Genomic DNA, 14,336 nt, shown 5'->3' on the forward strand with positions numbered 1-14,336 from the left:
GTGACTGAGGCACAATTGGCAGCCTCCATGCTGACATTTTGTCAACAGGAAGAGCCTTCTCAATTGTAGCTTAGCTGTTCTTCGGAATGAACAGTTGTTAAATAACCGAGGTCCAGTGTTTGTCGGGCTTCCACAGTCCCTGATCTGAGAACATTAGTCGCTTTTAAATTTAAGCAAAGGGTGAGAGAGCAAGAGGGATACCTCCATCCCATCCGTCTAAAGCCCTAAGCCCCACTCGGCAATACTCCTTGTCATCTCTTCTTTCCTCATCCCTGCTCCGCCCCACCAGGCATTGCTGCTTCCATAACACTGAGTTGGAAGAAGGGTTGACTCCTCTAATCATTTTGAAATAATAGCTCCACAAATAAACAATACACATAGACAAATGTCCAAGAATTTGACTGGGAAGCAAATAAAGGGTACCAGCAAAATAAAGAGGATCCTGAGCAATTTTATCAGAAAGATGATCAGTGAAGAAAACCAAACAGACTAATTCAGGAGAGCTGCAGAGACCTCCTTGTGTTCCTGGGCAGGAGCTATAACCCAACTGAGACAGACAAGTCCTTTATTTTTCCATGCTACTCCAGGTGCCTCTACACAGAGAAAGCCTGTACTACCAGGATGAAGCACCTCTGAATAGTCTAGCTTACACCAATCTTCCCTTTCTTTAACCCCTATTGCACAGATAAACCAGTCAACCAAAATGTCATTTGTCAGCAGTGCTCCCAGACCCCATTTTAGATGGTGTGGGTAACACCAAGAAGACACTTTGCCTCCATATGCCATATAGCGCAGCATATGACTGGTCCACAGCTATTCATGCGTGTGGGTTTTGTCCCCCCAACCAGCTTGCAGCCTTCTTTAGAGTGTCCTATTAAATACATACGTTTAGGAAGAGTTTCAACCATAGATAAAAGTAATCACTTGCTTCATCAGTTGAAATGCTTACCCTTTTAGGATTTTCTTTATTCCCTTCATCAGGTATTTTTGGAGTGCTTACTAGCTACTGGGCCCCATTCAAAGCACTGGGAAGGCCCTAGTGACCACATTGAGCTTTGATATCTATCTAGACCCAAGAAGATTAGAGAGACACAGAGAAATAATGGCTTGCTAGCAAGCATCTGACTCCAGCCACAATTTACTGGAGACCTTGGTATTGGCTGCACTTCTTAATGACTAGACTCTATTCTGGTAATAAATTAAAATGACCCCAAAAACAATAGCTTAGGCAACTGAATCCAGGTTTTTCATGATATTTTCTAGTCGGGAAGAGTCACCCCCAGAATGAGTGTTTTAGAGGATGTGGAGGATGACGTGTGACATTTCCAGTCAAAGCCTAATGGCTTTTTACACAGTTGATGGCATCAGGTCATCCCCATAACATGTGACTACAAGCAGCAACGTGTAGTCCCTTGAAAGACTCAGAGGGAGTGCATTTCAGAACTCACACTCTTGCTATTCTTGTTCTTTTATTACAATTCCACTTCTCTCGTGCTAAGCTGCTCTCTTCTCTGAGAAGATTTATAATGTCAGGAATGCACATGCAAGGATAGTTGAATAAGTAATAAAGTTCTGAAAGAACCGTTATGTTAATTTATAATGCACCATTTGTCGACAATTTGAAAGACATTAATTCTACCAAAGGTAGCTAGGGGGATGTTAATAGCCAGCGGATATATTGATGCTAACTCTCATTCTGAGTAAATCATTGAATCGCAGAAAGGATTTGTCATCATGTTAGTAGTGTTCTTAATTGTTCACAATTTTCATAATTTACTTTTTAAATCAAAATATCATCGTAGATGCTTTCAACAAACTTCCAATTTTAGATATTATATACACTGAAATATGCCAGACTTTAGGATTTAGTAAAGGAAACAAATGGCTCAGATGTATTTCCAAATGTTAGCCTAGCGTTGTTTTATTTAATAAGGCTGGCATGCTGCCATATGTGTGATAAGTAGAGAATTGTGCAATTACCCAGATAATCTGATCCAAAAAACATTTTTTGCTTTGTATCTTTTTTTTTTTGTCAGAAATATCTGAATGAATTGGCTTAGCCATTCCTTTCACATGGCCCGTACAGAATTGTTCTGAAGACTGGGGAACTAGCAAAGTTCAAACCGTCTTCCTTGGGGCATATTTGATCTTAATGTTGGTAGGTGAGGTTTACTGTACAGATAAAAAGAAAGAAAAGGCAATAGGCACATTCCTTGAGAGCTTCCTTGGGTAATCTCTACATCTACATTCACCACGTTTTTGAGATGAGGCCATAAATGATGCAGGATTTAGGTAAGTAGCTCCAATTCAGTGGATGGGTTTTAGATGAGGGGACAAATGGAATAAAATTAGCTTAATTAAAGGATCTTTAGTCCTTTAGTCACAATTTGTGGTGCCTTTCAACTCCCCGTTGGCCCGGTCTTTCTGTCCCTGGCTTGTGGCGCCAGCCTCTTCCTACAGAGAGGGTTCCATGGCCTCACGTGCACACAACTTAGTTGTCCCCCTCGTCAGTCCCAGTGCCTCCACCTCCAGATTCTCCAGTTTATCTTATCTACCACTCAAGTACATTTCCCAAAGTCTAGTTTTCATCACTTTAGTCCCTTAATCACAAACTTTCAGTGACGCCATTTCCTGCAGGATAACATTCAAGGTGCTCAGCCTGACAGGCAGCGTCCTGTGCCATCTGCTCCTGACTCAGCTCTTCAGCATTCCTCCCGTAGGACTATAGGAAGTCTGCATCTAGTCACACGGAGCTTCTCATCTGTCTCCTCCCTCCTCTGGGCCATTCTGGGCCTCATATTTACTTGCCTCCTCCAGGTGCCCACCTCTCTTCCCACAGATCCAATGCCTCCTGCGTTAAGGCCCAATGCAAGTCCATCTCCTCCTCTAAGTCCTCCCTGAACATGGCCCGGGGGCCTCCCTTGCTGTGAGTTGATACCCATCCTTGGTCACCCAATTGTATCCCATACAGGGGCGGCTCTTGCACTGACATCTTGTTTGGATAATGAACTTTTCGCTTGCAGGTGACATCTTTTCTCAGCTCAATTGTGAGCCCTGTGTGTGACACCTCTTTGTATATTTCATGGCATCTAGCGCACAGCAGTCTCTGGTCGAACGGCAGGATGAGAAATAATAAGCCCAGCTGTGGCTCCTACTCCTCCTGCCACACCTTCTGCAGTGAGGAACCCTTTCACCATTCAGATAAAAACAAGTGAAACTCTAAGAAGCTCAGTAGACAAGTAAGGCCTTGGCTCTCAGTTTCCTGGAATGGCTAAGAGCTAGCTCTAGGGTCTGAGTGCCTAGATTAAAGCAATGGTTTTACTATTCATTAGCTGAATGATCTCTCTCTACTTCTGTGCCCTCATATAAAATGGGGATAATAATAGTACCCATGTCATTCAGTTGTTGAAAGAATTAAATATGATCATATAGGTAAGGCAATTAGTGCTTGGCACATAAGTGCCCATTAAATATTTGCTCGTATTATAACTAAATGTTGTATAAAAGAATTTCCTGCATTAGCTCCAGTCTTCTTTTTCAGCAAGAGTGTCAATTAACAGTAAAAGCACAGGACTGCTGTTGAATAATGGACTTTGGAGATGGGTCTCCATCCCCCGGGCAGGCCTGGTAGGTCATGGTGCTCTCAGGGTGACTGACTTACAGAGCTGTGCCCTGGGCACATCTACTGGGGAGACGAGCTCAACTCTACAGAGGTAACTTTGTTTTTACTTTCACGTACCTCCTCCTCCTCAGCCCCTTGACAGAATAAAAGCAATAGCTTGCTAGGTTTAAGAAAGGCTGTGGCCATGTCTTTCTATTAGACTCAGACTCCCAGGCAGTCAGGATGGGACAGAGAGGTGCACAAGACAAATCAAATCCATGCAGGTGAAACAATCAAGAAGTCCACGCCCTGGACTAGGAATAACCCCATGGTGTTAGGTGTCCCCGAAGGGCCTGAGCTCCCTGGGGCCCAGCTGGGGCATTTTACATCAGAGCCACTGTATAATCTTGCCTGCATGTTACTTGTCTTTGACTGAGTGGATTTGTGCTCAAGTCCTGTCTTACCACATGTAAGTAGTTTAAGATATTCCACCCAGTGGGCTGCTTTTCCCTCAGGCCTACATCTGACAGGCGAGATGTGTCTCTCTTCCTCCCCCTGAGCTTGCGCAGCAAGACCCTGAGGCTTGCACCCTTTCTCAAACCGGAAGACAACCCATTTTGCTACCGGACACGCATGCAGGAGCTCACTGGGCAATCATCTGCAGGGTGGCGAGTGGGAGTTACCTTGAATTCAGTCTCAATGTTGGCTAGTCTGGCTAACTCGTTGCTTAGCTCCAGGGCGGTGAGGACAGGGTCTTCGCTGGACAGGGACAAGTAGGCGGCACTAGCAAGTCCTTTGTAGGCATTCATGCGTGACCGCGAGTGGCTGAAGGAGTCTTTCCTCTGCTTCTCGGTGCACTCGTTGCACTTGCAGAAGTAGTCATGGGGCCGCTCGATGCGGGCGCCCTTGAGCAGCAGGATGTGCACGATCTCGTACTCCTGGCAGTGGGCCGCCAGGATGATGGGTGTGATGTCGTGGGAGAAGCGCGTGCCGTCCTCGTCGTAGGCATAGAAGTCGTCATCACGCAACTCCTGCTCCAGCGGGCTGAGTGTCAGGCGCTGTCCCTGCGCGAAGGCCGGGTGGTTGAGGATGGCCTCCACGATGCGCACGTAGCCTTTGCTGATGGCCAGCAGCAGCGCGTCTCCCACCCGCGCCAGGTTCTCCTTCTTGAGCAGCAGCTCGGTGACCTCCAGGTGCTCATTGCCCACGGCCAGCTGCAGTGCGTTCTGCCCCATGTAGTCCACGCAGTTGAAGTTGAGGGTCTTGGACTCCTCCAGCATTTTCCTGACTACTGGGATGTTGCCATACTCAGCGGAGTCCAGGAAGCGCTCCTCCTCCGGCGTCAGGCTGGTGCCCTTTGCGTTGAACATGTAGGCGGGACCGCGGATGGCCTGGCGGCGCCCCTTCTCCCTCAACGTCGTGTGCCGGCGCTGCATGTTTCTGAAGGTGCTGCTCCCCAGCCTGTGGGGCGACAAGGCGAAGATGCCCGGTTACTTTCCCAGGGGCCTGCAGATCCCCAGGGGCAGAGCAAACGCAAGTTGTTGAGATACAAGAATGTCATGCTTGGAATCTTACAAGAAATTATGAAATCTTATTAGAAATCTTTGTCTTAATCACTGAGATCAAGACAAATTGGGTTACCTGAACTATTTTTCTAAGCGGGAGAATACGGACTTAGTTGTGCAGACTGCGTACCCCTAGGTGGAGGGGCAGCGCAGAGTGCAGCTGGGGCTGGCTGGGGGGCTTTGGGGCAGCGGTGTGCTGAAACAGGCAGAGGGCTGTTGGGTTTATTTCTGTTACTATAACGCTGGGCAAATCCCTTAACCCCTGTGAACTTTTGTTTTTTTTACCTGCACAGCGTGGATAACTTTGTGTGCCATAGCGTCCATAGGAGGATTAAATAAAGTAACTTGCATGTAGAAAGTCCTCAGTTAATGTTGGCTTCATTTCCTCTCTTCCTGTCTGTTTGTATGCCCAGTTCTCCAAGGGCTATGCCACTGAGTTGGCCACACCGACACTGCTGCCTTTGGCTCCAATGTATAGCTGCCCAAGGAGCTCCCGCGCTATGGCAAGACTGCAACAGCATGCAAGCATGGCCACACCTGTCTCTTTCTGCATTCTGTGCTATGCTCTATGGGGACTGTGCTTTCTGGTCCCCCCGCAGCTTAAGCACCCACTGAAGGGGAAGATGTGGCAAGGAATTGGACTAGAGTCATTGTCACTTGCTGATGGCCACTGAAGCAACCCCCCTGAGGGAATTCAGCCATAGCTTCTTAAGGTGGAGCCTGGATTTTTATAGGGACGGAAGAAATAGGTCAATTTTTATGCTGAGTTCACTTCTAAATTGTTGCTCTTTCCCATTATGGCATAAAGTAGAAGTTAATACTACTACTAATAGCAGTTAACATTTATTAAGCACCTATTATATGTCAGTACTATACTAAGACTGTCACATATAGTAACTTGCGTGAAACCTATGAGGAAGGAACTATGATTATCCCCATCTCAGATGAAGATAACTAAGAGTAGGGCAGCTGAAAGACAGGCTTTGAAGCCAGAAGGTTTAGGGCAGGAATCCTGGCTCCACTGTTTGCCAGTCTTACAGCTTTGGAAAAATTACCTAACTTTAGTTTGCAAGATTTTGAAATACCAAACTAGAGAGAATAATATCTATTGTGTAATTTGAGCTCAATTCAGGATATTCTGTCTCCAGCTAGGTTTGAGATCTTGAGCAGGTCCCTGGCTTCTAGGTCTCAGATAACTGAAATGGAGGGGTTAGATCAGATGTTTCCTAATCCTCTATCTACCTGAACATCTTAAACTTTCCTCATTTTCCAATTGGTATTACCTCTGTTTTCTATTCTCCTTTTCTAATCTAGTGACATTATTCAAATAATATTAGAATGGCATAAATTTTAACAAAAAAGTATCTGTTCTAATGAGTAAGACCTTAGGGATTTTTTTTTTAACTATTTTCCATGGTCCCAGGAATTGTCCTTTTGTTATTGGTTATGTCTCCATGCATAAACAATACTCAGTATTTCACTTATGACATTCTTAAAGATAAGCAAACAAAAGTGGTCACAGAGGAGGGCTTTTAAATTAAACCCAGTGTTTTGAAATTTAAAAAGTCACGTCAGTTAGTCTTGTGAATTTTTGAATTTTTGGATCCATTTAGTTTTCTGCTTATTTTACCCTTGGACCCACTTAAACACCTTTGGTTTTAGCTCCTTGGGGGCTCTATATCTGGTATTAATGTAAAGCAAAGAATGGAGATCAGAGCTTGGTACTCTAATCTTGCCTGGAGCTGAGTCACACTTCCCTTTGGGAAAAGCTGCTAAACTATACTGTGGAGAAGCTTCTTCATCTGCAAAAAATAAAAAGAATAATTATGGCAACTCCCTCAAAAGGCAGTTGTGGGTGATAAATCCTAATAGAGAGCTCTTCATGCCGTTAGGAAGAGCATCTGAGCTGCCATCCACTTTTTAAAAGTGTACTTTGATCAAAGATTGCTGGGGAAAAGACTGTCAGAATTCAAGTTCATGAGCCGCTTCTGAGCACATTTCTTTCAACAATGCCATCATTCCAGGGAGAAAGGCTGCTCATTGGTGCCAAAGGCAGACCTTAGATTGGGAATCCCACAGAAACCTTTACAGGAGAGAAAGATTCACAAATAGTGTACAGGCATTTATTATTATAGCTTTTTCAGAAGGAGAGAGGTGATTGAGTTGAAAGCTAAGCAGTCACCCCATTTGTTTTTCCCAAGGGCCTTGTTTCAGGGGATGTAATGAACTCAGTTTTAAGGCCTGTCATCTGGGCACACACACACAAAGGTAGAAGTTGAGCCCACAGAAGACTAATCATCTTTCTCATGGAATTACTCAGCCTGTCCTATGATAGACTTCTACTCCTCCCAGAAGCACTTTTCTGGACTTAGCCATCACAACTCAACCTGAGAAAAAGCAGTTTCTACTCAAGAGCATCTGAGCAATGTTTCAGATATGAAACAGCAGCTGTTCTTAGGAGAAGCAGGCACTCCAGCTTGATTCCATGTCGTTTTTCCATTAGAGATCTGCTCACGAGGGAGAATAGGGTCAAGGTCAAGGGTACCCAACTATTAACAGCAACAAGCCATGGAAAGATTAACTCAAGGGAAATTTAATAACTACTGAACCAAGTCAGAGCAGAGAAACATTTCACAAGGAACACGTAAGTACCCAATCTAAATTCAGTCCCTATGAATATCATAGACACCACAGCCTACGAATTTAAAGGATGCTCAAGCATTGTTTGTCAATTCCATTCATTAAAAAAAGAAAATATAAAAAATAAGGTATTATTAGCATGCCTATATTGTAGGTCAAGAAACCGAGGTAGCTGAAGTGAAAGATTAAACCTTAAGACCAATAGTATCTGGACAAGGGTAGAGTATTATATAAATCTTGATGTTTCTATAATAATTCAATTTTATCAAAGAAAAAATTTGTGTGTCTGGCTAGTACTTGTCAGAAGTTAATATGTCCTCACCACTTGACATGCATTTTTCTGAATGACCTTGAAAGCAGACACCCAGGTATAGTAAGAAATAAACAAGCCTCTCATGTGCAGCCTTTAAAACCCGAGCTTTGAGGTACATTTGGATGCTTACAGAACTGTCAATTCTGTTTCTTTCCTAGTAGAATTTGGCATTAAAAATGAAAACTTAGGCTTCAAGTCACGTATGCTTCTCAATGATATTGCTTCCAACATGAGGGGCCTCACAGTAGATTCTGGGGCCACAGATATTTGTGGAGGCCTTTTAACCTCACTCTGGGTTTCTTATTAGCTCTGACTCCCCCTTACGCTGACATCTATCTAATGATGCTTTTGAAACATTTGTGCACCTGTGAATATATTCAGCCAAGATATCCTTGCCATTTATTCTTGATATCACAGACATTTGTATCACATGGGTTGGAAAGAATCCACAAAAGATGATGTGTCAGAAAGATAAGGTCATGTTGCCCCCACTAGGTGGTGACCAAAACTCACACTCATGAATCAGACGTGTTGCCCTCTGGACTCTCGTGATCTTTTCACAGTTTTAGGGCCAATAATGAGCAAAATGACTCTCCCTAAAATGCAGTTCGCGTTTGATTGCCCTTTACTATTTTTCTTAAAAATGATCTTTAAATGAAAATGCCTTTTTATTTGCATATATTATTGAGATAATGAGTGATCAAACTCATCAAACACCTCAATTAAGATACTGTGTTTTTCATTTTCCAGAAATGCATACATTGACATTTGATGTCATTGAGAAGGAGGGTTCCAGTGGAAACAAAACCATATATGAGAGGAGGACTGATTATTAAACTCCCTCTTGATCCTTCAGTTGCTATTTTTATCAAGCTGCTCTTAAAGATGCATCAGCCAGTCTGAAGGAAGCCATATGTCAGTGATCCATGAAAAGTATGAATCTTGAACCCTAAGTCCAGCTGAAAATGGGCATGACCATAAAGCCTTTTGGAGACAGGGATTATAGTTAATTACTGATGAGGAAAAGGCTACTTAATCAAAATGTCTTTTTAGAGATATTTGTTTTTTTTTTTTTTCTAAAATTGCTACATTCTTCAAAGGTCTCTGTGGAAATTAAGCCTGAAATCAATTCAGTCTGTAACATTCCCAACTGCACATAGAACCGAACCAAATCCAGGAGTCAGATGAAACACCCAGGAAAACCCAGCTCTGGTCTGGCCATCCTCTCCCAGGAGTACATATTCTGGGTTTCAGTCCAGAACCACAGTGATGAAATAAATTGTCAAGAGATTTGGAGTCTTCTCCTAAACCTCAGTTCTCTCACCGGTATAGTAAAATCCATCCTGCATGTTCCTAAGGACCATCGTGAAGATTAAATAACGTTTTTTAAATGCCCTGGATACCATAAAGCCTTCTACAAATGTCCATGACAATAGTGATCAAAATTTTACATGTAAGTGCACTGAAGTACACAATTATTTGAACTGACTCACATTTTACTCTACATTGATATACTCAATTTAGCTTTTTTTCTACATGACTATATAATACCGATACTTAACATATATTACACATTTACCATGTGCCAGAGACTGTGCTAAGTACTTTATATAAATTATTGTTTTAAATAAATTATCATACGATAAGCTCAGCTATTTTCCTAAATGACTATTTAATCATAATGATTAACATTTGTTACATATTAACCATGTGCCAGCCACCATGCTGAGTACTTTACATGCATTAGCATTTTTATTTGTTTATTTATTCAAATAAACTATGAAGAGGAATTTAATTTTATATGTACTTAACACAATAATGCTGGACTGTGAGGACAAATGGCAATGTAATGACGAATGAATTGTAAATATGAACAAACAACAGAGGAGGTCAGTATATAAATCATTAAGCAAAGATGATTAGAAATGTATAGAGAACATGATAAATTTGAGAACATGCATTGCCAATTTAAATTCTCACAAACTACAACATGATTTAGGTGCTATTGTCATTCCCATTTAACAGATGATGGGATGAGGCTCCAATAAATGAACCACTTTTCCCAAGCTACACAACTTGTGAGTTGTGGACCCACTATTAAGATCCTAGTCTGTCTCATTTCAAAGTCCCTGCTATTGGCTGGTCTGGTAGGCCAGCCATTCATCTTCTCCTGCGTTTTTCTAAGTTTCTTTAGACTCAAGTTTTTCCATTAGAGTGCAGGATCCTTGAGGGCAGGGGAATTTCTTGTTGATATGGCACATGCATGGGGCACCCAGAACGCCTGACAGCCTGGCATGTGGTGCGTGGTCAAATAACTTAATCAATTCTTAAATACTTGAATCTGGGTTGGTCATTTAAGAAGACCAATAAAATAGAGCCTCTAACGTTTATCAGCATCTTCCTTCTTACAAAATACAGAAGCCATATAATCTTATAACTATTCTTTCCTATTTATGATCGAAAACTTTTAAAATAAGGTAGGAGATCTATAAGTAAAATCAGTTACTGATTAGTTCCACTAAAAATGATGACCCATAAATTGCCAGATGAAACAGCTAATAGCAGAGGGCAAACTAAGTCCCTTGAGTGACTGGGGCAGAAAATTGAGGCCTTCCCACTGCTTCATAATATTCCTGAAAATTTGTACATGTTTTCAGAAACATCTGACTTATTTGTAAGTATCCCCTTCTTTATTCTGTTGAAGTTGAGATGAGATAGTGCATATATTATAAATTACTTATCAGTGCCTAGCAAGTGCTCTAGTGACATTGGATATTATTTACTCTATTTTAGTTTATTACAATTATATTAATTGTGGGTCTAAGGCATTCAAGTTCCCACTTGTTAGTGACAATAATCTGCTTATACAACATATATATTTTAAAGAAAAGAAAAAACGATGCTCACCTAGTTACCTCATAATATATATGAGTTCATACATCTTATCAGTCAGATCCTACAGAAAACAAGCAAAGTATCCGTCTGCTACTCATTAAAATATATTATATTAAAATATACTTTCTGAACGATTCTGCTAATGTGGGATAGTTTTTCCATTGCATCTTAGACTAAAACATATTATCTAGTGTTCCTGAATGTGAATAAATAATTCTATTAGTAATTCATTTTCTACCAAATAATAATATCATTTAGAGAAGAGGCTATTCTCAGTATTTTCAAAGTTCCCTATGTATTGGCTATCCAAATACAACTAGTACTTTGCGTGAGTGTTTTTTTATTCTTACTTTTAAAATCCTTATTTGCCTATTTAAAACTGGGAAGTTATGAAACTGGATGTCTGTATCTCATTGTATATGGCTCCAGGTAGAGCTGAAACAAGTTATGATAGTTACATTTTTTAAAAAATAATTTGTCTTGGAATTAATCTAATGATTTCATTGATCTCTGTAATGAGAGTCTGAAATGAACATTTACTACCAAGCAAGTAAGAGGAGACCCTTAAACTGTGAAATAACAATACTAAAAAAAGCAACATGCTGAATATTTACCTGGGGAGAAATGCTGATTGCTTTTACTAAGCAAGAGCTCCTGGTAGCTCTCATCTAAGATACCACATGCATACTGCAATTAGCCTCAATGAGGCTTCACACAGTCCTGATTTTTTTCTGGGTTAATTACTGCCTAAAGGAGTTATCTAGTCTACATGCCCCTAAGCTTAGGAGTAAGTGTTTTTAGAAATAAATGTTTATGAAAGTGTAATTGTGACATAAAACCTTGGTAAGTTGTTAAATAATTGAATTAATGTCAGTGTTAAAAAGATCTTAGAGAGTAGGTTTGTATCATATCCATAATAAATATTCTGGATTTAATGTGAGTTCATTCATAAATCTGGTATGCCCAGTTTTTCAGAAATAGGACCCACCAGCAGGTGGCATTCTGAGGCAGAAATTCGCTGAGTGCCACCAGACAGGGTCAATCATTACTGCCTTTTCCAAATCTACCCTGAATCCATTAAGCCTTTAAATTACAATTAATGGCAATAGCATCTTTGTTGTGTTTACTCAATCATAAATAATTGAATTTACAACTTTAGACTTAAAGGGGAGATTCTGTGATTCAGAGTTTCAGATTTCATGTCAAAACTCTACCTAGATCACCCCTCTTTTAAGAGCATATTTATTATTTTGAAATGGATGTCTAAAGGAGACATATAGCTCAGACCATATTTTCAATACGAAAAAAAGAAGGATGATGATCTTTTTCTTGCCACCTGTAGTTCTCTAATGTTGGCTACTTATTAGAATATAGCTCTCTTCCTCTTCTCACCCCCACATTTATGTTAAGATAAATACAACCACAAAAACACCAAATGAGAAAGCTCTCAGGAGACAACACAATAATCTCTTCTAAGAATATAACTGTACTACAACACAAAAGGACTAGGCTACCAGGATGAGTTGTCTGTTTCTAAATGGCTTTATAAACTTAGACATCCAATAAAAGAAAAAAAATCCCCTTACCAACTCAACAAATAAGAAAGATCTCAGATCCAGACTTACATCTAAAAATTTAAGCAGTGCACTAGAGGAAGAGAGCTAATAAATAAAAGTTCAACTCCATATTTCAGTGAGAACAGAATCTCTACTGGAAAAATCAATATGAAAGAATCATCATAGCTGCTTACATTGAGGGTAAAATACGCAGGCTTGTCCCTCCTCTAGATGACCGGGATCCGGTGCTGAATCCAGGGAATCTGGCTCCCCATGGGTGGTAGCCAAGGATGTGCCGCTCTCCGTGGTGCTGAAGTGCAGAGCAGGGCGAGTGAGTGGAGTTGCAATGATGTGAACGCGCGCCCCGCGGTGCTTTGTGCTGCAGTGGTGAAAACTCGCCGTCTGAGGCAGACCCTTGTTACCGTCCTTTTCCTAATCCGGGGGAAATTTCCCAGAGAACATGACGGAGAAGCATCTGTGTGTGAGAGTGGCATGCAGCGTGGTGATGGGTTGGTATAGTCCCCACCCTCTCTCAGACGTAGCTTTGAAAGGGAAGTTGCAACTCTGCCTTCCGACCACAGCCACTGAGGATTTCTACCTGCCCCCTCTTCCGTCCCAGAATAGCACATAACACACACACACACACACACACACACACACACGCCCCTCAGTTATATAATGCAGCATGTTCTGGCTCCTGAGGCAGACTATTCATTGGTTGGAACAAATGAAAAATGAGGAATGAGCTGGTTTCCTACCTGTTGTGTCTGTGTATTTACAAGAGGGAGGGAATTGAGAAAAAAACTAAAACCAGAGGAGTGTAAAGAGTGACAGAAGTAGTTTCCTTTAATAAGACACCCCACTTTGTCTTCTGTGAGTGATGCATCTTCTGACCTTACCCTTTTGTTTCATGATCATTCAGCATGGTCTGGGATCAGAAAGAGGTCAATGGTATAGATTAACCCTGCTGTTAGTAACAAGACTTTAAAAGGAGTAGCTTTCATTTGTAACTTTCCAGTTTTTGAAAGTAAATTGCCAATGTAAAAATCTATTTTCCCAACAGTCACTATTCTTACCAATTGGCAGGTTACCATATAGTCTGTGATTCTTAAATCCTGAGGCATTTTGATGACATCACTGAAGAGAAAATTCCTTAATTGAAATATTGCCTGTGTGAGAAAAACCATGATTGCTTCTAGGATCTACCTGGTTTGCTGAATGATAAATCAAAGTGCTTATTTTTTGAAACCAACTCATCGATACTAACTGACACTCTCTGAATACTGCTGCTGTGCGCAAATGTAATACTTAGGATTAAAGAGTTGGCTTATAATGTATTTCGCACACTGCCATTCTAGTTTTATATGCAAATAAGACTGTACTGGTTTATTGATAAGCTGCTAGGATTTTCTCTGAAGACAACATGGTGTATGGGAAAAGACCCTGGGGTTTTTGATTCACTTATCAACTGTACAACCTGGGATGTAATACTTAACCTCATTGAGTCTCAGTCTCCTCACATGTAAATGGTAGGTAATAATAGGGTTAACAATGCCTTTTACCAATTGTTGTGATGATAGTTAATTAAAATAACATATGCAAAGAGTCCCTAAGAATTGGCATTTAAGGTATGCATGATAAGTTCCAGTGTTCTTCCTCCTCTCTTTGCTCAAAAGAAGTTAAGGTAGTTCTGTAGTCAAAACTCTCTAAAAAGATTGACAACAAATTAATTTTACTACTGAAAATCTCCAGACAAGCTTTTCAAT

General features: G+C 41.1%; 1 protein-coding gene across 1 annotated transcript in view; it reads right to left on the reverse strand.

Moving 5' to 3' along the window:
* The window catches only part of TRPC7 (transient receptor potential cation channel subfamily C member 7), a 156,002-nt gene that overhangs the window by 117,931 nt on the left and 23,735 nt on the right, over nucleotides 1-14,336 (reverse strand). Inside the window, exon 3 of the mRNA XM_069484459.1 lies at nucleotides 4,285-5,062. Within this exon, the coding sequence (XP_069340560.1) occupies nucleotides 4,285-5,062 (778 nt within the window). The remainder of the gene's footprint in view (nucleotides 1-4,284; nucleotides 5,063-14,336) is intronic.

Source organism: Eulemur rufifrons, chromosome 10, assembly GCF_041146395.1.
Source record: "Eulemur rufifrons isolate Redbay chromosome 10, OSU_ERuf_1, whole genome shotgun sequence".
In the NCBI taxonomy this organism is placed as follows: Eukaryota; Metazoa; Chordata; class Mammalia; order Primates; family Lemuridae; genus Eulemur; species Eulemur rufifrons.